The sequence below is a fragment of the Schistocerca gregaria genome, chromosome 7 (genome assembly GCF_023897955.1).
Source record: "Schistocerca gregaria isolate iqSchGreg1 chromosome 7, iqSchGreg1.2, whole genome shotgun sequence".
Taxonomy (NCBI): domain Eukaryota; kingdom Metazoa; phylum Arthropoda; class Insecta; order Orthoptera; family Acrididae; genus Schistocerca; species Schistocerca gregaria.
Window position 1 is genome coordinate 425,907,173 of NC_064926.1, and position 23,667 is coordinate 425,930,839.

At 43.3% G+C, this 23,667-nt stretch overlaps 1 protein-coding gene across 3 annotated transcripts in view; it reads left to right on the plus strand.

The window, feature by feature from the left end:
- The window catches only part of LOC126281553 (uncharacterized), a 205,052-nt gene that overhangs the window by 167,882 nt on the left and 13,503 nt on the right, over positions 1 to 23,667 (plus strand). For all 3 annotated transcript variants that reach the window (XM_049980619.1, XM_049980618.1, XM_049980620.1), the window contains exon 6: positions 18,824 to 18,977. In XM_049980619.1, the coding sequence (XP_049836576.1) occupies positions 18,824 to 18,977 (154 nt within the window). The remainder of the gene's footprint in view (positions 1 to 18,823; positions 18,978 to 23,667) is intronic.

Consider the following 23,667-nt stretch of genomic DNA (forward strand, 5'->3'; position numbering starts at 1 on the left):
TGATGCTGTGGTGTATCAAGAGGTTGCAACAATGGAAAATTGTACTGAAATGCAGGAGGATCTGCAGCGAATTGACGCATGGTGCAGGGAATGGCAATTGAATCTCAATGTAGACAAGTGTAATGTGATGCGAATACATAGAAAGATATGTCCCTTATCATTTAGCTACAAAATAGCAGGTCAGCAACTGGAAGCAGTTAATTCCATAAATTATCTGGGAGTACGCATTAGGAGTGATTTAAAATGGAATGATCTTATAAAGTTGATCGTCGGTAAAGCAGATGCTAAACTGAGGTTCATTGGAAGAATCCTAAGGAAATGCAATCCGCTTCGTTACAGGATCATTTAGTAATCGCGAAAGCGTTACGGAGATGATAGATAAACTCCAGTGGAAGACTCTGCAGCAGAGACGCTCAATAGCTCGGTACAGGCTTTTGTTAAAGTTCCGAGAACATACCTTCACCGAAGAGTGAAGCAGCATATTGCTCCCTCCTACGTATATCTCGCGAAGAGACCATGAGGATAAAATCAGAGAGATTAGAGCCCACATAGAAGCATACCGACAATCCTTCTTTCCACGTACAATACGAGACTGGAATAGAAGGGAGAACCGATAGAGGTACTCAGGGTACCCTCCGCCACACACCGTCAGGTGGCTTGCGGAGTATAGATGTAGATGTAGAGTTTCGATTTGACGGCACTTCGGCGACTTGCGCGTCGATGAGGATGAAATGATGATGATTAGGACAACACAACACCCTGTCTCTGAGCGGGCCCTTAGGATTGACATTCTGTCGCGTTGACCACTCAGCTACCGGGCGCGGACTTAATTTCTGCTACGTAATACTAAGAAATGGCTCTTAGCACTATGGGACTTAACATCTGAGGTCATCAGTCCCCTACAACTTAGAACTACTTAAACCTAACTAACCTAAGCACATCACACACATCCATGCCCGAGGCAGGAGGATTCGAACCTGCAACCGTAGCGGTGGCGCGGTTCCAGACTGAAGCGCCTAGAACCGCTCGGCCACCACGGCCGACTGTAATACTAAGACAAACAGCTTTTTTCTACATGGGTTTTTAAGCGGGTGGCCACAGTAAGCCGCCAGTGTTTTGAGTTGGGTTTCTCCAGACGTTTATCTGCCATCTCCAGCCATGTTCCTGCAGAAAGGCTTTCGAAAGTGTCGTCGTTAAAAGCAGGGACATGGATAGCTGCTGTCGACGACCTGCGCAGTGGCCATGGCGTCGCATTGTGTCCTTTGAATTTCCCGCTGTGGAGGTTGTGGCTGAACATGGAATGGGCGTTGCCGTCGTAAAATTATCCTTTCCTCAAAACTGCATCTCGTAGCTCGGTTCAGGGAAATTACTTGCATGTAATTCCTAGTGTGAGTGTTAGTAGTTTATATTCACGAGATGTCGGCTTGTTTATTCGATTTGCGTATCAATAAAACTTGTACATTTTTACATAACTGCACTCCTGGAAATTGAAATAAGAACATCGTGAATTCATTGTCCCAGGAAGGGGAAACTTTATTGACACATTCCTGGGGTCAGATACATCACATGATCACACTGACAGAACCACAGCACATAGACACAGGCAACAGAGCATGCACAATGTCGGCACTAGTACAGTGTATATTCACCTTTCGCAGCAATGCAGGCTGCTGTTCTCCCATGGAGACGATCGTAGAGATGCTGGATGTAGTCCTGTGGAACGGCTTGCCATGCCATTTCCACCTGGCGCCTCAGTTGGACCAGCGTTCGTGCTGGACGTGCAGACCGCGTGAGACGACGCTTCATCCAGTCCCAAACATGCTCAATGGGGGACAGATCCGGAGATCTTGCTGGCCAGGGTAGTTGACTTACACCTTCTAAAGCACGTTGGGTGGCACGGGATACATGCGGACGTGCATTGTCCTGTTGGAACAGCAAGTTCCCTTGCCGGTCTAGGAATGGTAGAACGATGGGTTCGATGACGGTTTGGATGTACCGTGCACTATTCAGTGTCCCCTCGACGATCACCAGAGGTGTATGGCCAGTGGAGGAGATCGCTCCCCACACCATGATGCCGGGTGTTGGCCCTGTGTGCCTCGGTCGTATGCAGTCCTGATTGTGGCGCTTACCTGCACGGCGCCAAACACGCATACGACCATCATTGGCACCAAGGCAGAAGCGACTCTCATCGCTGAAGACGACACGTCTCCATTCGTCTCTCCATTCACGCCTGTCGCGACACCACTGGAGGCGGGCTGCACGATGTTGGGGCGTGAGCGGAAGACGGCCTAACGGTGTGCGGGACCGTAGCCCAGCTTCATGGAGACGGTTGCGAATGGTCCTCGCCGATAGCCCAGGAGCAACAGTGTCCCCAATTTGCTGGGAAGTGGCGGTGCGGTCCCCTACGGCACTGCGTAGGATCCTACGGTCTTGGCGTGCATTCGTGCGTCGCTGCGGTTAGGTCCCAGGTCGACGGGCACGTGCACCTTCCGCCGACCACTGGCGACAACATCGATGTACTGTGGAGACCTCACGCCCCACGTGTTGAGCAATTCAGCGGTACGTCCAACCGGCCTCCCGCATGCCCACTATACGCCCTCGCTCAAAGTCCGTCAACTGCACATACGGTTCACGTCCATGTTAAAGACTGCGATGGAGCTCCGTATGCCACGGCAAACTGGCTGACACTGACGGCGGCGGTGCACAAATGCTGCGCAGCTAGCGCCATTCGACGGCGGACACAGCGGTTCAAGGTGTGTCCGCTGTGCCTTGCGTGTGATCATTGCTTGTACAGCCCTCTCGCAGTGTCCGGAGCAAGTATGGTGGGTCTGACACACCGGTGTCAATGTGTTCTTTTTTCCATTTCCAGGAGTGTATGTCATGTGTCATACAGATTTAATTGGATTGTTTCAGGAATTCAGTGTAAGGTGTTTTATTTGTCTGACACCTTACAACATCATTGTGATATGTTGTAAACAATCATCGTGTACACTCTGTATACTCTGAAAGCTACCTTACGGTGTGTGGTGCAGGGTACTTTCTGTAGCACTGTCCACCTCTTCCTGTTTTAGTCACAAATTGTTCCCTGAAGGAACGATTGCTGGTAAGACAGTGCGGGCTCGAATCTCTTTAGGTTTACCTTCATAGCCGTTTCACGGGTTATGCGTAGGTGGAAACAATATATTGGCTGACTCTTCTAGGAACGTGTGCTCTCAGAAATTTAATGTAGGCCACGCCCTGACACACGACACCTCTCTTGCAGTGTCTGCCACTAGAGTTGACTGAGCAGCTCAGTCACTCTTTTGTGCTTATTAAATGAATCTATAACGAAACGTGCTGCTGTTCTTTGGATCTCCTCTGTCAACCGTATCTGATACGGATCTCAAACTGATGAGCAATATTCAAGTACCGGTCGAACGAATATTTTGTAAGCTACTTTCTTTGTCGATGGACTACATTTCCTGAGTATTCAAAAATGTCCAAATGTGTGTGAAATCTTATGGGACTTAACTGCTAAGCTCATCAGTCCCTAAGCTTACACACTACTTAACCTAAATCATCCTAAGGACAAACACACACATCCATGCCTGAGGGAGGACTCGAACCTCCGCCGGGATCAGCCGCACTGTCCATGACTGCAGCGCCTAAGACCGCTCGGCTAATCCCGCGCGGCTCCTGAGTATTATTCCAATGAATCTCAGTCTGAAATCCGTCTTACCTGTGATTTGTTTTGTGTAGTCATTTCATTTTAAAGCACACCGTACACATACGTCTATATATTTTATAGAAGTAACTGCTTCCAGTGTCCGCCCCCGGTAGCTCATTGGTTTTGCCGGCACGGTAGCTCAGCGTGTTTGGTCAGAGAGCTGGTTCGCCTGTTTACTAAAAAAACTGAGTGAAAGGATCAACAAACGAACTTTAACGGATCTCATGTGACGTCCGCAACGACCAAACACAACGAACAAAGTGGTCAGCGCGACAGAATGTCAATCCTAAGGGCCAGGGTTCGTTTCCCGGCTGGGTCGGATATTTTCTGGTGTTGTGTTATCCTAATCATCATCATTTCGTCCCCATCGACGCGCAAGTCGCTGAAGTGGCGTCAAATCGAAAGACTTGCACGTGGCAAACTGTCTACCCGACGGGAGGCCCTAGTCACATAACATTTACTTTTTTTTTTTACTGCTTCCAGTGATTGTTCTGCAACTGCACAGTCATGCAGTAACATGTATTTCTGTACAGTTATATGCAATACGTTGCATTTGTTTATGCTGAGGGCTAACCGCCTCTTCCTGCACCGAGAGTCGATCCTCTGCATGTCTTCCAGCATTTCACTACAATTTTCTAGCTTTGCGACTTCTCCGGTTACAACAGCACCATCCGTAAAAGGCCTCGTGGAACTTCAGATGTTATCTACTATCTCATTTATTTATTGTTAAAAGTATTTGCCCTAGAAGTCACTTAGGATACGCCTGAAGTTGCTTTTACATCTGAAGATTTCTCTCCGTTGAGATCGACATGATGCGCTCTGTTTGCTAGTCCAAGCACACAGCTAAGCTGAAATTATACCAAAAATAAAAATAAAAATAAAAAATGGTTCAAATGGCTCTGAGCACTATGGGACTTAACATCTGAGGTCATCAGTCCCCTAGAACTTAGAACTACTTAAACCTAAGTAACCTATGCACATCACACACATCCATGCCCGAGGCATGATTCGAACCTGCAATCGTAGCGCCGGCCGCGCTAGTCTAGCGGTTCTAGGCGCTCAGTCCGGAACCGCGCGACTGCTACTGTCGCAGGTTCGAATCCTGCTTCGGGTATGGATGTGTGTGATGTCCTTAGTTTAGGTAGGTTTAAGTAGTTCTAAGTTCTAGGGGACTGATGACCACTACAGTTAAGTCCCATAGTGCTCAGAGCCATTTTTGCAATCGTAGCGATCGCGCAGTTCCAGACTGAAGCGCTTAGAACCGCTCGGCCACAACGGCCGGCGAAATTCTACACGCTCGTATTTTATTCATTAGGCATCAATGGCGAACTTTATCGAACGTCTTCCAGAAGTAAAGGAAAACGTGAATGCCGGTATCTACTGCGTTATGGTTCTAATGGTCGAACAGAGCGAGCTGGGTTTCACATGATCTTTGTTTTTGAAACCAGTGTTGCTTCCTACAGAAGAGATGTTTCGTTCTCAATTAAAAAGTTCATGACACATGTTCCAAAATTATAAACAGACCTACGTCAGAAACAAAGCTACAGACCTATTTAGGGCTGTTTGATGCTTCTTGAAAACGGGAATGACTTGCGCTGTTTTTCAATCATTAGGAACGCTTCGCTGCTCTACGGCGTATGATAACCTATTGTTACGAGAGGAGCAAGTTCTTTCGCCTACTCTTTGTAGAATCGTATTGGTTAGGCATCAGGTCCAGTGGCCTTTGCTCTTTTGAGCCATTTCAGTTGATTTTCTCTCCTGCGGTTCCATATATGTCATTCTGACGTTCGTGCGCCGTTTAAAAGAGAAATTGCAATGCGATCTTAGTCAGTGAAACGGTTTTGGAAAAAGTTATTTAGTATTTCGGCCACCTTTGTCTCATCCTCCATTTCGATGGCATCAAGGTCGTGAGGTGTCTGGACAGATGGTTTCAATTCATTAACTGATTTAACGTAAGGTCATAACTTCTTAGGATTTTTTTCGAATTTGCTGAATGCTTCGTCCGTAGTTCTCCTTACGATAATTTTGGCATCATTGATTTTTATTTATCTACGAGGCTTTGGCTGTCTTTAAATTTGAAGTGATGCTGTCTTTGCTTTCGTAGCAGATTTGTAACACAGATGTTGTACCACGTTTGGTGTTTTCTATACCTCAGAACTTTGCTTGGCACGTACCCGGCTGAAACGTATTTTACAATACTCCTGAACTTTGTACATTGATACTCAACATTGTTAGTGCTGGAGACGAAATTTTCCTGTTGACCGCGCGGGTAATCTGAGCAGAAAGATCTTATTACCTTTCTTTGTATTCCTATTTGCAAAAAGAACACGACGTACAGCCGTATGACAATCATTGAGTTACAAAGTACAAGGTTGGTCAAAAAGTTGCTTGGCATCTACAATTTCACAGTTTCTAGAGCTGTACAAAGAGTGACCTGATGTTACTGTTGAACTCGCTTCGGGTGTGTACGTGCGTGTGAGTGTGTCTGTGTACATTAGATGTATGTGAAATGCGTACATTAACGAACCAATAAGATTCAAAATACCTCTGAAGAGTTTTGCGACTGCAGATAACATTTAAAAGCCAAATTTTGGTTGTTTCGCCGTGTCAGGCGGCATTCTTGCTTTCGTTTGATATTTCTTTTGTAAGTACGTTTTATTGCCTTCATTTTATTCCTGTGCGAAAATCTGCCCTCGATAAGAAGTTTAAAACAATTTCGTACGATTCCCAGTCCCTACTACCTGCCTTAATCATTTCAGTCTCCCAGTCTGTAGATGAAAAGACGAAATTTCCACCTAATACTTTAACATGACCAGGAAATTTACGCGATGTATTCTCCGAATTTCCTCTCAAATGTTTCAACACTACTGCTACTGAGACAGGGAGTCTACAAACCTGGATAACCGAGTCGGTAAGAACATTGCCTACGAAAGCTAAGCGTCTGAGTTCGAGTATCAGTCCAGTTGGTTTTAATTTACCAGAAAGTTCCACAAAAGATCTTGTTTATTAGTAATCTCTGTAATCAATTCAACTTATTTCTGTGTAGGCAGTACAGAACAATGTTCAATAGTGTACCATATGGAAGTTCCGAAACGTACGACCTTTGTTAGCGTTTCCATGTAACGCCTTGTGACGGTCTTAACTAGATGGGATATTGTTTTTGACAGGTGATAAAGTACTTGTATGTGTCAGGGAAAACGTCGCATGTACAGGTATTGTCATTTGCACAACAGCTGAAAATTTGAAAATCGTTGTATGTGTGATTGATCACAATTATACTCTACTGTTGCAAGGGGAATGGCTTACTATTTGAAAATTACAGGTGTTTCATCGTCAACTCAACAAATTTGAAATTACATTGCCAATGTATTGCGGGTTTATTTCTTAAACAAACAAACAACCATCGCATTTGCGAAGCCAGCATGAAAAAATGTTGACAACCTAAACTTTTTAACAAAATTGTGCAGTAGATACAAATACCACACACTCTTGTGGGTGTCGAAAGAGATCAGTAAAAAGTGCTGCTTCTGTCTGAAGTGGTTGTGGTTGAAAGTAGCACCTTCTAAGACATTACTTAAAAGTTAAAAAAACTTTTTAAATAACACTATTGTTGGATGAAGAGCAGTTTCAGGCACAAATAGGTAGACCCTTTTATTCAGGAATGTCGTGAACGCATTTGATAGATGTATTACAGCCAACCGATTCAGACTCTAAAAATGGTTTAAATGGCTCTGAGAATTATGGGACTTAACTTCTAAGGTAATCAGTCCCCTATAACTTAGAACAACTTAAACCTAGCTAACCTAAGGACATCACACACATCCACACCCGAGGCAGGATTCGAACCTGCGACAGTAGCGGTCGCGCGGTTCCAGACTGTAGCGCCTAGAATCGCTTGGCCACCCCGGCCGGCGATTCAGACTCTAATGATCCACCATCGAAACTAAACAAACATCCATTATCTTGTTACGAAAGTAACACGTCAAGTTGTCATCAAATATTAAATTTAAATATTCACTGAGTATTTAGTGAATATTGTAACTTCCGTAAAAAGACACTGGATTTTTAGTCCTTATGGGAACACATTAGAGTCGAAATCAATTAACTATAATATACATATTAAATACCTTCAAGATGTTTGTGAATCGGAGAGTATTTCAACTACATCGTGTGGTCTGGTTTGACAAAGTCAGATTTGATTGCGAACAAATAGATTACAGTTCTAAAGAATTAAATGTGCAAAATAATTATTAATAACTATTTGAGCGAAGTAAGTGCATTAAAACAAGGTATTATAGGCAAATATAACCACTTCTCCTCTAAATCTGAAATCTGTCAAAATCATTTGTTGTTGCACATCATTCATATTATTTTATGGACAACTAGTCTTACTCGTGTGGCCTTCGCCCATGTATGTGTTCAACACATATATTGAACACACCTCCTCCTCCCCCTCTCTGTGTTCACTTCTTCCTCCCTCTGTCTGTCCACCTCACCGTCCCACCTCTGTCTGCCTCCTCCTTCCCATTCTCTCTTTCTCTTCTTCTCCTCCTCCCTCTTTCTTTGTCTCTTTCTTCTACCCTCTCTCTCTCTCTGAGTATATATTCCTCCTCTCACCCTCTGAACATATCCCCCTCACACTCTCTCTTTCCATCTCCACCTCCCCCTCTTCCATTTCCACCTGCCAACTTTTCCTCTACACTTTCCACCTACCTCTTGCATCTACTACTCCTCCACTCTCTTTGTCCATTTCCTCCTCCCTCTCACTCTGTCCATCACCTCTTCGACCCACCTCATGTCCCAGCCATGTCATTCCCATATGTATCCCCTGCAATACAGTTCAATGAAGCAGGCTTATACTAATCCCCCAACACACCTGTCATGAAGATGAGGCTACACATCAGGGGCTTGAAAATCATTTATTCGGCCCTTGATGTACAGGTCACCATGCAAAGCCGGTTGATAAAGCAGGCTGATTCTAATCTTAGCACAATACACCTGTCGGAGGGTGCAGCCTACATGTTGGGGCCCAGAAAATTGATTATTGCCCCTGATATATAGGCTTTCCTGAAAACCGAATTGATTTGACAGGTTGATACCATTCCTACAGAACATGCCTGTTGCATAGACAGTCTATATGGGGGAGCTGGAAAAAAAGACTTTTTGGCCCTATTTCTGTCTCTCTTGGAGCTAGGCTGTGCTGATACTTGTGGGGCCTGTTGTTTCTGATCCAAAATTGAATTAAATCCATCCAGAGATTTGGGGGAGGATCCTGGACATATGTATTGGAACTAATGGCAAAAAATAGACCTGACCTCTTTGAGGATGTCTACATCGAATGGTATCAGTGACAGTGACGCAGCTGTGGCAAAAATGATTACCAACGTACAAAGGACAACTAAAACTACCAGAAAGATATATACGTTCAGTAAACTAGTTATGGAATCAGTAGTATCATATCTCAGTGGGGAACTGAAAACTTTCAGCATAGGGCAGGAGTATGTAGGAGGCTCTAGAAGAGCGAAGCGTTCCAAAGGATTGGAAAAGGGCACAGGTCATCCCCGTTTTCAAGAAGGGACGTCAAACAGATGTGCAGAACTATAGACCTATATCTCTAACGTCGATCAGTTGTAGAATTTTGGAACACGTATTATGTTCGAGTATAATGTCTTTTCTGGAGACTAGAAATCTACTCTGTAGGAATCAGCATGGGTTTCGAAAAAGACGGTCGTGTGAAACCCAGCTCTCGCTATTCGTCCACGAGACTCAGAGGGCCTTAGACACGGGTTCACAGGTGGATGCCGTGTTTCTTGACTTCCGCAAGGCGTTTGACACAGTTCCCCACAGTCGTTTAATGAACAAAGTAAGAGCATACGGACTATCAGATCAATTGTGTGATTGGATTGAGGAGTTCCTAGATAACAGAACGCAGCATGTCATTCTCAATGGAGAGAAGTCTTCCGAAGTAAGAGTGATTTCAGGTGTGCCGCAGGGGAGTGTCATAGGACCGTTGCTATTCACAATATACATAAATGACCTGGTGGATGACATCGGAAGTTCACTGAGGCTTTTTGCAGATGATGCTGTGGTGTATCGAGAGGTTGTAACAATGGAAAATTGTACTGAAATGCAGGAGGATCTGCAGCGAATTGACGCATGGTGCACGGAATGGCAATTGAATCTCAATGTAGACAAGTGTAATGTGATGCGAATACATAGAAAGATAGGTCCCTTATCATTTAGCTACAAAATAGCAGGTCAGCAACTGGAAGTAGTTAATTCCATAAATTATCTGGGAGTACTCATTAGGAGTGATTTAAAATGGAATGATCATACGAAGTTGATCGTCGGTAAAGCAGATGCCAGACTGAGATTCATTGGAAGAATCTTAAGGAAATGCAATCCGACAACAAAGGAAGTAGGTTACAGTACGCTTGTTCGCCCAATGCTTGAATACTGCTCAGCAGTGTGGGATCCGCACCAGGTAGGGTTGATAGAAGAGATAGAGAAGATCCAACGGAGAGCAGCGCGCTTCGTTACAGGATCATTTAGTAATTCCGAAAGCGTTACGGAGATGATAGATAAACTCCAGTGGAAGACTCTGCAGGAGAGACGCTCAGTAGCTCGGTACGGGCTTTTGTTAAAGTTTCGAGAACATACCTTCACCGAAGAGTCAAGCAGTATATTGCTCCCTCCTACGTATATCTCGCGAAGAGACCATGAGGATAAAATCAGAGAGATTAGAGCCCACACAGAGGCGTACCGACAATCCTTCTTTCCACGTGCAATGCGAGACTGGAATAGAGGGGAGAACCGATAGAGGTACTCAGGGTACCCTCCGCCACACACCGTCGGGTGGCTTGCGGAGTATGGACGTAGATGTAGATGTAGATGTAGAACTCTGGCTCAAGTTTAAAAGAATAGTTCACCATGCACTGGGTAGATATCTACTCAGCAGAACAGTTCATAATGAGAGGGAACCTCCTTGGTATACACTCACTATAAAGAAACTTCTAAAGAAACAGAGATTACTGCATAACAGGTGTCTTGAAAGGAGGATATAAGATGAATATCAACAAAAGTAAACCGAGGATAATGGAATGTAGTCGAATTAAGTCGGGTGATGCTGCTGGAAACAAATTAGGAAATGAGACGCTTAAAGTAGTACATGAGTTTTGCTATTTCGGGAACAAAATAACTCACGATGGTCGAAGTAGAGAGGATATAAAATTTAGACTATCAATGGCAAGGAAAGCGTTTCTGAAGAAGAGAAATTTGTTAACATCGAGTATAAATTTAAGTGTCAAGAAGTCTTTTCTGAAAGTATTTGTATTGAGTGTAGCCATATATGGAAGTGAAACGCGGACGATAAATAGTTTGGACAAGAAGAGAATAGAAGTTTTCGAAATGTGGTGCTACAGAAGAATACTGAAGATTAGATGGGTAGACCACATAACTAATGAGGAAGTATTGAACAGAATTGGGGAGAAGAGAAATTGGAAGCACAACTTGACTAGAAGAATGGATCGGTTGGTATGACATATTCTGAGGCATCAATATAAAATTTAGACTGACAATGGCAAGAAAAGCGTTTCTGAAGAAGAGAAATTTGTTAACATCGAGTATAGATTTAAGTGTCAGGAAGTATTTTCTGAAAGTATTTGTATGGAGTATAGCCATATATGGAAGTGAAACGCGAACGATAAATAGTTTGGACAAGAAGAGAATAGAATCTTTCGAAATGTGGTGCTACAGAAGAATACTGAAGATTAGATGGGTAGACGACATAACTAATGGGGAGGTATTGACCAGAATTGGGGAAAAGAGAAATTTGAAGCACAACTTGACTAGAAGAAGGAATCGGTTGGTAGGACATATTCTGAGGCACCAAGGGATCACCAATTTAGTATTGGAGGGTAGCGTGGAGGGTAAAAATCGTAGAGGGAGACCAAGAGATGAATACACTAAACAGATTCAGATGGATGTAGGTTGCAGTAGGTTTTAACATTTTAATGTTCGTATAATAAGTTGCCGTCTCTTTAATATAAGAATAGATTATCAACGCAGCTAGCCGCTATCTCTGTGTAATGTCTTGCCTGTATAGACGTGTATCTGTTGTCTTTAAGATCCCTTCAATTTCACACATAAGTCTACACAGTAAAGTAGGGCCCTCCCAGTTCTTGGCTGATCCGTGATAAGACAGGCGAAAAATGAGACTAATGGAGGATTCTTAGTATTATCTCTGTTTTCATTCGCGCTCTCTCTTTCTTTCCTTTATCTATGTATAGTTTTTAATATAAGATTTCATTACGTGATATAGTGAATAGTGATAAAAAGAATCAGCCAAATAGAATCTTTGGTGGAGTCCTTCGTCTTGGTAATCAGCGGCTGGCTTGCTGTAAGAGATCTTTACATTTATTATTATTGTTAAACACTGCAGTCAGTCGGGAGAATCAGTCGTTTAGACAATTTGTTCCTTTTACGAAAGATTGCGAATTCCAGATGTGTACGAAGCCTTTTTGGACGATTTAACACAGACTCAGTGATTGCAGGCTCTCTTCGACATAGCTGAAACTTCCCCACTAACTACAGGGCCAATTTGATCAACAAATTATTCAGAAAAAACTCATTCGTTCATTCACTCCAGAACAAAAAAGTCACAAACCTTATTTATGGAGGAAATCGTGTATTAAATCCGTCTCCATTACGTGTCCAGATCTCCGGTGATTCCACGCCTTAATTATTTTCCTTTTACAATCTCTTTCTCTTCAAAACAAACTGCTATCGGCAAAAATGTTAATTGGCACGCTTTAGCGAGAAGAAAAGCAGAATATGTATCTCTTAGAAACACGTCAATCCCTCAACAGATACTCCAGAAGCTGTCCTAGTTACCACTCTAACAACCATGGAGAATGGATATATGCATCTCTGTTATTTCAAAGAATAAATGCACTAGAAAATACTTTGGCGTCGACGAGCTGTCGCCGCATATATTACGAGAAAATCAGATCAGATAACTTTTCCAAATTCAATGAATGTGGATGGTTTGATTGAAAATGAGTAATTAGTGCGTGGTAGAGGGTATTTGCTGTGGGGGACATTACAAGGTACTGGGAGATGAAGAAGCTTGCACAGGATAGAGTAGCATGGAGAGCTGCATCAAACCAGTCTCTGGACTGAAGACCACAACAACAACAACAACAACAGCAGGTGTAAAACAAATCTTAAGACTGTAGACAGAGAGATGCTGAAGGAAACGCATTTCGCTGTCAAGAGAGCAATGCATGATGTCTTCAGCAACTAGCTTAGCAGAACATTGTCTAGTGATCTTTCACAGAATCCAAAGAAATTCTGGTTGTATGTAAAGGCAGTTAGTGGCACCAAACTTAGAGTGTCCAGTCCCTAGTGAATGAGACAGGAACTGAGATTGAGGGTAGCAAATCAAAAGCTAAAATTCTAAGCTCCGTTTTTAAATGTTCCTATACAAAAGAAAACCCAGGAGAATTGCCCCAATTTAAACTTCGTACCATTGAAAAGATGAATGAATTAAGTATTAGTGTCAGTGGTGTTGAGAAACAGCTGAAATCGTTAAAACTGAACATAGCTCCAGGGTCTGATGGGATCCCTGTCAGACTCTATACTGAATTTGGTGCTGACTTAGCCTCTCTTCTAACTATAATCCATTGCAGATCCCTCGAACAAAAAACTGTGCCCATTATTTGTATAAAGGCACAGGTCACACCCATTACAAGGAGAGTAGTAGAAGTGATCCATGAAACTACCGTCCAATATCCTTAAAATCTATTTGTTGTAGAATCTTAGAACATATTCTGAGCTCGAACACAATGGGGTATCTTGAACAGAATGGCCTCCTCAATACTAACCAACATGGATTCCGAAAATATCGATTATATGAAATCCAACTCGCACTTTTCTCCCATCACATACCAAAATCTTTGGATCAAGTCAGTCAGGTAGATGCTGTATGTTTCGATATCTGAGAAGCATTTGACTCAGTACCACACCTACACTTCCTGTCAAAGTATGATCATGTGTGGTATCAAGTGAAATTTATGACTGGATTGAGGACTGGTAGAAAGGACGCAACGTGTTATCTTGGAAGGAGATAAATCGTCAGATGTAGAAGTAACTTCAGGTGCGCCCCAGGGAAATATGTTGGAATCCTTGATGTTCATGTTGTATATTAATGACCTTCCAGACAATATTAGTAGTAAAATCAGGCTTTTTGCAGATGATGCGGTTATCTATAATGAGGCCCTATCTCAGAAAAGCTGCATTGACATTCAGTCAGATCTTGATAAGATTTCAACATGGTCCAGAGTTTGGCAACTTGCTCTGAATATTCAGAAATGTAAAATTGTGTACTTCACAAAACGAAAGAAAACGTGGTATCCTATGACTATAATATCAATGAGCCACTGTTGGAATCGGCCAACTCATACAAAAACCTGGGTGTAACACTTTGTGGGCGTATGAAATGGAACTATCACATAGGTTCAGTAGTGGGTAAAGCACGTGATAGACTTCGGTTTATTGGTAGAATACTGGGGAAGTGCAATCAGTCTACTAAAGAGGTTTCTTGCAAATCACTCGTGTGACCCATCCTAGAGTATTGCTCAAGTGTGTGGGACCAGTACCAGATAGGCCTAACAAGGGGTATAGAACGTATATAGAGGGCCACAGCACGAATGGTCACAGGTTTGTTTGATCCGTGGGAAAGTGTCACTGAGATACGGAAGGAACTAAACTGGCAGAATCTTGAAGACAGACGTAATATACCCCGAGAAAGTCTATTAACAAAGTTTCAAGAAACGGCCTTATTTGATTACTCTATGTATTACTCACGTAGCGATCGTGAAGATAAGATTAGAAAAATTACTGCGTGCATGATGGCATTCAAACAATCATTCTTCTCACACTCCATGTGTGAATGGAACAGGAAGAAACCCTAATTACTGGTACAACGGGACGTACCCTCTGCCACGCACCTCACGTTGGTTTGCAGAGTATAGATGCAGATACATTGTGCTTTGCCTATGTAACAGATGGTATTTTCGTGTACTGAAGTCATCTTGAGTCTTGTGGTCATGAGTGAATTAATGTTTCAAACTAGCTATATTTACAAATTTAGTATTGATTAAAATATTGCCTTCTGTTTTCATCGTATTTACTGCACCGAGGTACTTTGGCAACCGGGCGTATGTCGTCCACAATACTTCAGTAATGTAAGCAAAATGATGGAATATGACATAGGGGTAGCATCTCAAATCAGTTGTGATGGATTGCTTCAATGAAGCCGTGCCCTACAAAGCATATTACACTGATGAGCCGAAACATTACCACCGCCTGGTTATTACTGCGTTGGTCCACATTTGGAACGAAATACAGCGGCAGTTCCGGTTGGCGTCAATTTGACAAGTCCTTAGTAGCTTTCCGGAGATAGGACACCACATGTCTATGCATGCATTATGCAACTCCTATAAACTACGAACCATTGGTCTGAGGCGCGGAGCTGGCATAGGGCAGTGTCCAAGATGTGTTTCTTCGGATTAAGATCATCCGAATTTGGCGGCCAAGGTATTAACGTGACTTCATTTTCATTCTCCTCAAGCCACTGTAGTACGATTTTGGCCTTATGAGATGAACAGCAATCCAGATGAAAGATACCCCCGCCATCGGAGAATGCACCAAGCATGAAAGGATTTAGGTGGTCCACAATAATGTTCATGTAGTCCACAGGTGTCATGGCACCTCCGATTTCTACCCGAAACACTTGTTCCTGCACTCTGCTGTCAAATCTGCCGCATGTCGCCGTCTATAGTGGAATAGGAGTGGTCCCAACACTGATCCCTGGGGCAGTCTCCATATGACGGTTCCCCACTCAGCCCCCACAACACAGCCACTCTCAGCACTGTGAATAATGACGATTCCTGTCTGTTGTTGAAGTAAGAGATGAACCACCTGCGAGATACTCCTCGTATTCCATAATGGAATCATGTCTCAACACAATCAAACGCCTCAGTTAAATAAAAAAAAAACATGCCTAGCGTTCGAAACCTTTTGCTTAACCCGTCCAGTACCTCACGGAGAAAATAGAGTATAGTATTCCAGGAGATGAACCGCTTCTAAAAGCGAACTGTACATTTGATAGCAAATTGCGTGATGTAGATTATTCTTACATACACAGCCTTTTCAATAACTTTATCAAACACTGATGGCATTGAATTGTGTACAATATCCATTTCCTCTCTTTTTATAAAGCAGTTTTACTACTGAGCACTTCATTAATTAAGGAAACTGACCATTCTTGAAGAAAACATTACAAATTTTGCTAAGTACAGAGCTAATCTGTGCAGCACAGTATTTTAATATTCTGCTAGGCACTCCATCATATCGAAGAGAGTCCTTAGCCTTCAGTGATTTAATTATTGACTCAGTCTCCCCATTGTCAGTGTCACAGACGAGTATTTCAGACATCAATCTTGAACAGGAATTTTCCAAGAGAGTTATATGATTCACTGTAGAAACTAAGTTTTTATTTAATTCACCAGCAATGCTCAGAAAATTATTGACTTATCAGTAACCGAAATATTTTTGCTAGGCACTGACTTTATATTGTCACCTTGTGCTGCTGACCTGTCACTTGCTTCACAACTGACCATATGGCTTTAATATTATCCTGTGAATTAGCTATTTTATTCCCTTTGTAATGACGTATCTGGAATGGAATGAACTGCTCCATGCCAACGAACATGGATCATGTGAAACCGACTCACACTTTTCTCACATGACATCTTGAAACCAGTCAAGCAGATGCCGACTTTCTGGATTTCCGAAATGCGTTCGATTCTATACAACACCTACCCTTATTATCGAAAAACATTATCGTGTGAAGTATCAAGCGAATTTTGTGACTGGATTGAGAGTTTCATGGTAAAGAGAACGCAACATATTATCTTGGATTGAGAGACATGGACAGATGTAGAAGAAATTTCAGCTGTGCACTAGAGAAGTGTATTGGGATCCTTGGTGTTCAAATGGCTCTAAGTGCTATGGGACTTAACAGATGAGGTCATCAGTCCCCTAGACGTGGGACTACTTAAACCTAACTAACCTAAGGACATCACACACATCCATGCCCGAGGCAGGATTCGAACCTGCGACCACAGCAATAGCGTGGTTCCGGACTGAAGCTCCTAAAACCGCTCGGCCACAGTGGACAGCCCCTTGGTGTTCATCTTGTATATTGATGACTTGGCAGACAACATTAATCCACAGTCCAGTCACATTAATATGACAACCGCCTATGCTCGATATCAAAGGTTAGTAACCCCTCCCAGACGGCCGGTGTCACCACTGGTTGCAGAGGGTGTGTCATAGGAATGGAGGAATTGGTCAAACAGTGCAGCTGTTGTCATAACGCGGAAATGGGGCGATTTGTCTGATGTCCAAAGGGCATGATGATTGACTTGTCGCCATGGTTAAAGTACACCGTGCATGTCAAAATGGCACTATATGGAAGAGGCACATAGGCAACTATGGTGCACCAACAGCCATAGGTGACTGCGGAGATGTGTATGAGCGGAAAGACGTGCAACTGATGAACAGCTGACCGCCCAGATGAACCATAGGACTACCAAAAGTGTGTCCTCAACGACTGCCCAGTGAATGTTGCTGCGTATGGCCCTCCGCAGCAGGAGCCTCTTTAATGCAGCCACGATCACTGCTGTTATTTGGCGACCGCAACAGGACGTCCGATGGGTGGCAACAAGTGGCCTTTTCCAAAGAATCACGGAAAATAATTGGAAATTTGTGGTAAGGTCAAACTGCTGAGGTCATTGATCCCTAATCTTACGCACTACTTAATCTATCTTAAACTAACTTATGCTAAGCACAGCACATATACCCATGCCCGAGGGAGGACTCGAACCTCCAATTGGTCAGCCAGTCTGGCCGAGCAGTTCTAGGCGCGTCAGTCTGGAACTGCGCGGCCGCTATGGTCTCAAGTTCGAATCCTGCCTCGTGCATGGATGTGTGTGATGTCCCTAGTTTAGTTAGGTTTAAGTAGTTCTAAGTTTTAGTGGACTGATGACCTCAGATGTTAAGTCCCATAGTGCTCAGAGCCATTTGAACCATTTGAACCTCCGATGGTGTGGGCCTTGCGGGCTGTGCCAAGGTAGCCTAGACCGCACTGCTATCCTGTGTGGCGATGAATCACGTTTTTTGTTCCATTGGACAGGTGGCCATTTGCATGTATGGCACGAAACGTCCTAGGGTCTAGGCCAGAGGAGGAAGCATGATGGTTTTGGGAATGTTTTCATGGCATTCCATGGGTGATATCGTCATTCTAGCCAGACACAATCTATCAACACAAGTACGCATCTATTCTTGGGCACAATGTCCACTTCTATGTGCAGTTTGCTCTTCCTCAGTACAATGGCATCTACCAGTAGGACAAGGCACGGTGTCACACAGCACACAGCATATTGCATGTTTTGAATAGCACCTGGATGAGTTTACCATATCCCACCAAACTCCCAGAATTTAAACACAATCGACAATCTGTTTGACCACCTCGACTAGGCTGTTCGCATCGTGGATGCTCAAGTGCTCCAGTGCAGCTAGCCACGGCACTGGAGCACTATGGCTCCATATCCCTATCGATACCTTGCAGAACCCCACTAGCTCTCTTCCAGCATATCTCACGGAAGTTCGCACTGCAATGGATGTTTGTTCAGTCTTTTGACAGGTGGTCATATTAATGTAACTGAACAGTATAAGAACTCGAAATTTTATGTACATATTAGATGGCAATAGATGAACAACTTGAAAGTAAGATAAAAACTTAGCAAAGAAGGGTAGTTACCTTGGGAGCAGAAAGAACACAACAGATGGGAAGAATCCACCTGCTATGTCAGATTTTATGAAAGTGAATTTTCAGATAATTCCAATTATATTGATAAACAGAACTTAATTGAGTTTGCAGTCGCTATGCACCGACTGTTGGTTGATGACACACAGAGGGGTTTTGGATTGTGGCTGAGAAGACACCATGTGTGTGCAGAAGTGACACAGTGTGGTGTGTTGTGCCTGCAGCGGCAGCCGGCGCTGGTGGCCCAGTGGCCTGCCGCCATCGCCATGCTGTTGCTGTGCGGTCTGGGGCTCACCGTGGCTGCCATCGTTGCCTCCGCCTCCGGACAAAGGCACCTGTTGCTCTTGCTACCTGGTCTGACCACCATCATCGCTGCAGGTAAGGAAAAAATACTAACTATGGAGACATCATGAAGGGAGTCCCACAGGGATCAAATTTGGGTCCACTCCTACTCCTTGTACAGGGTGAACATTAGTTAAAATCGACAAACTGCAGGGATGGATTCCTGACTGGAAATTGAGCAAGAAAGGTCCTATGAACAAGGGTCCGATTATGCATCATTGCGATGATAAATGGCACCGACAAATGGAAGTTCCATTGATCTGTCTGTAGCCAACAGATTATGCTTATTGATGATGCCACTTCTGGTAAACGCTGCTTCTTCGGTAAAGAGGACTGATGACAGAAATCCCATAATTGTGATGGCCTGGCCCAAAAACAATTGACAAAATCCTTCCCATAAATGGAAATCTGCTGCTCACAATCCTTGCACTCGTTGCATGTGATAGAGACAGTAGCGGTTTCATGCAGGTTACACTTTGAGAGAGAACAAGTTACTCTCTCACCTGTTTTTCACATACAGAAAATTAGTCAAGATTTTATTACAACCTGATGCACCTTGAGTGAGACTGTAGAAAGTTAACGGCCTGGGCAGACGTTAAATGAGCCTGGTAAGGCGTTAAAATCACGAGGTATTTTTTATAATTCTCAGCTCATAGTAATGGCATGTTGGGGGTTGAAACAACTGGCAGTGAGCCAATCACTTAGTAGCTTGCAGGACAGGCCCACAGCCACACAGGTCAGACAGAGCAGCCAAGGCTCCAGCAGAATAGTGCCATGATACCTTCCATGGCACCAGCGGAAGCCTGGGCTGGAGATCTAAAGAAACGCATCTACACAGTGGAGTCTTAAACCATGCATTGTGTGCACAGCCACGTGTAATAAAAGTTCACATGTTTTGGTGTTTGCCAATAGTTCACATAGGACAGTGAACCACTTCCCTTGGTCGCCTCAGTTGTATAAGAAAACTCCGGCATCTGAGAAACGTTTAGAGATACAATCTTTATTCTGCCTCACAGCTGGGACTAAAAAGCTCCAAGGCACAGGCGATTTAGATAAAGATCTTTGAGATTGTATCTGTTCGCTTGTTGTCATAGGAAGCAACACAACTTCAGAAAAAATCATCTCTTCGCCCTCTGTGAAAACTTAAAAAGGCCGGTAATTGGCGGTTTCTTTTTTTCCCTGACACAGGTTTCTTAACTCTTGCCCTGGTTCGACACGAGATTGTGCTGTCATGTGGAGGGGCGATTTAGCGGCTCTAGAGCCTTGTGGTTGGCTCAAGACGGGGTGAAGGCAGTGTCGTTTGTGTTCTTTGCAGGAACACTGTAACGGGAGGAATGCTATTATTTTAACGAAACCTAAATGTAAATGTCAGAATGGTATCGGTCGGATGCCAGTGGTCAGTTAATTGAGTGTATAGGAGCTTCTCTATTCATTAACCAGGGCGGGTAACACAACAAAGGCTGTCTCAGGTCTTAAAATGCGACAAGCACCACAAACGCCGATATTTTACCGTCTCGTCGAATGGGCACTCAAGGCTAGCCATGTTTCCATTAACCAGGGTGGGTAGCATGCCAACGGACATGTCATGTCTGTAAGATGCCGCGAGAGACACAAACACCTATATTTTACCGTCTTATCAAACTGGCACTTGAGGTTAACCCTGCTTTTCTGCTCTCGGTACATGCTAAGTATTCATCTACATCTACATCTACATGACTACTCTGCAATTCACATTTAAGTGCTTGGCAGAGGGTTCATCGAACCACAATCATACTATCTCTCTACTATTCCACTCCCGAACAGCGAGCGGGAGAAACGAACACCTAAACCTTTCTGTTCGAGCTCTGATTTCTCTTATTTTATTTTGATGATCATTCCTACCTATGTAGGTTGGGCTCAACAAAATATTTTCGCATTCGGAAGAGAAAGTTGGTGACTGAAATTTCGTAAAAAGGTCTCGCCGCGACGAAAAACGTCTATGCTGTAATGACTTCCATCCCAACTCGTGTATCATATCTGCCACACTCTCTCCCCTATAACGCGATAATACAAAACGAGCTGCCCTTCTTTGCACCCTCTCGATGTCCTCCGTCAATCCCACCTGGTAAGGATCCCACACCGCGCAGCAATATTCTAACAGAGGACGAACGAGTGTAGTGTAAGCTGTCTCTTTAGTGGACTTGTTGCATCTTCTAAGTGTCCTGCAAATGAAACGCAACCTTTGGCTCGCCTTCCCGACAATATTATCTATGTGGTCCTTCCAACTGAAGTTGTTCGTAATTTTAACACCCAAGTACTTAGTTGAATTGACAGCCTTGAGAATTGTACTATTTATCGAGTAATCGAATTCCAACGGATTTCTTTTGGAACTCATGTGGATCATCTCACACTTTTCGTTATTTAGCGTCAACTGCCACCTGACACACCATGCAGCAATCTTTTCTAAATCGCTTTGCAGCTGATACTGGTCTTCGGATGACCTTACTAGACGGTAAATTACAGCATCATCTGCGAACAACCTAAGAGAACTGCTCAGATTGTCACCCAGGTCATTTATATAGATCAGGAACAGTAGAGGTCCCAGGACGCTTCCCTGGGGAACACCTGATATCACTTCAGTTTTACTCGATGATTTGCCGTCTATTACTACGAACTGCGACCTTCCTGACAGGAAATCACGAATCCAGTCGCACAACTGAGACGATACCCCATAGCTCCGCAGCTTGATTAGAAGTCGCTTGTGAGGAACGGTGTCAAAAGCTTTCCGGAAATCTAGAAATACGGAATCAACTTGAGATCCCCTGTCGATAGCGGCCATTACTTCGTGCGAATAAAGAGCTAGCTGCGTTGCACAAGAGCGATGTTTTCTGAAGCCATGCTGATTACGTGTCAATAGATCGTTCCCTTCGAGGTGATTCATAATGTTTGAATACAGTATATGCTCCAAAACCCTACTGCAAACCGACGTCAATGATATAGGTCTGTAGTTAAATGGATTACTCCTACTACCCTTCTTGAACACTCGTGCGACCTGCTCAATTTTCCAATCTGTAGGTACAGTAAATATAGTAAATTGAGGTGGCTTGGGAAGTATGGTTGGTTGATCTTGGCCACAAATAAACAGATCAGAACTGCAAAAAACGATCAAATAAAATTGAAAGGCGAATTGTCACCTTACAATCAGCAGTTTATACAGGCAGGAGATTGATAGTTACAGTTGTGTTTGTCACGTACTGTTTAAGATAAGAGGACACGAAAGACAACGGTATCAGGCTAACGTCTTCCCTTATGTGCTTTCAATGATATTTTCGTCAATAATGTTAAATATAATCCTCATCACGAATCAAGGTAATCACTACAAAGAGAAGTTTTACGCATGTTATCCATTTATAGAACGCCGGAAATCTACCTCATGCACTTTGGAGTTTAAAGTAGATATAACTCGGAAAAACGATGTATAACAGGACTAACAATGCCAGCAATTAAATTTGTACTGTCACGCGGGTCTTTTCACAATGCTTCTACAATAAACCCCAGCTCGTCTGCACATATGAACACTAAACAACTTACCGAGATTCAACACTGCAAACACGCGACCAGTCGACCATCTGTGCGATTAAATTTTGAGAACACAACATCAGGAATTCTCGCAAGTGCAAAACCGTGCACCGAAATCGCTTTCCCATCAGATCGAGATAACACAATGTCTCGAGAATTCTGCCTTCTGTTGTTTAAAGATCGACACAGTTGTAAATGAAACTTGCCCAAAGGTTCGAAGTCACTTCCTACTCGTATATAATACTTCCCTGTAATAGTTGCGAGATATGGCTATGGGACTTAACATCTGACGTCACCAGTCCCGTAGACTTAGAACTACTTAAACCTAACTACCCTAAGGACATCACACATATCCATGCCCGAGGCAGGATTCGAACCTGCGACCGTAGCAGCAGCGCGGTTCCGGATTGAAGTGCCTAGAACCGTTGGCCACAGTTACGAGATAGCCTGTCGCTACTCGGATGCTATTTCAGTCATTCAGAGCAGTGTCCGAAAAGCGTTAGTATTCTGAGAGTACTAAATTAAATCTGAAATGAAAATTTTCGCAGTCCATTCATTTAAAGTATCTTGTCTCTAAAGCGGCGCGCTAACGACTCATTGCTTCGTTCACGCCAACACCTTAGCTGGTACCGCCTGCACTGAACATATACGCCCCACTCGTGAGACACATTAGACGTATTCGCTTTGAAAACGAATGAAAGACAACGAACTGTAACAGAGGAATTTAACTGATTAGATACTGTCCCCATTACTTTTTTTTAGATCACTACTAAAATAAATAAATAGCTGTTACTCTGGGACTATTTTATGTCTTTTACCTAGCAGACCAGTATGGGGATTCCCGTCTGACATGGCCGTTCCGTGCACATTTAACCCTTCTAATACCGACTATTATTTTTATTTTTTTATTAAGGATAGTTTTAATAATGGTAGAATAAAATCACATTCCCTATTTTTTCCACAATCTAAAACATGATGTCAGTGACATTACATTAAATTAAAATGCATTTTTTAAAAATTATTTATTTCCGTAAAATTTACAAACGATTCTCATGAAACTACTAATATTTTTGATTAAATTCCGAATTGACATTTATGACGCATTACACTTACAGCAATAAATTGAAGAGTGATTTTTACACACAGACATCCACATTTTGAACATGTA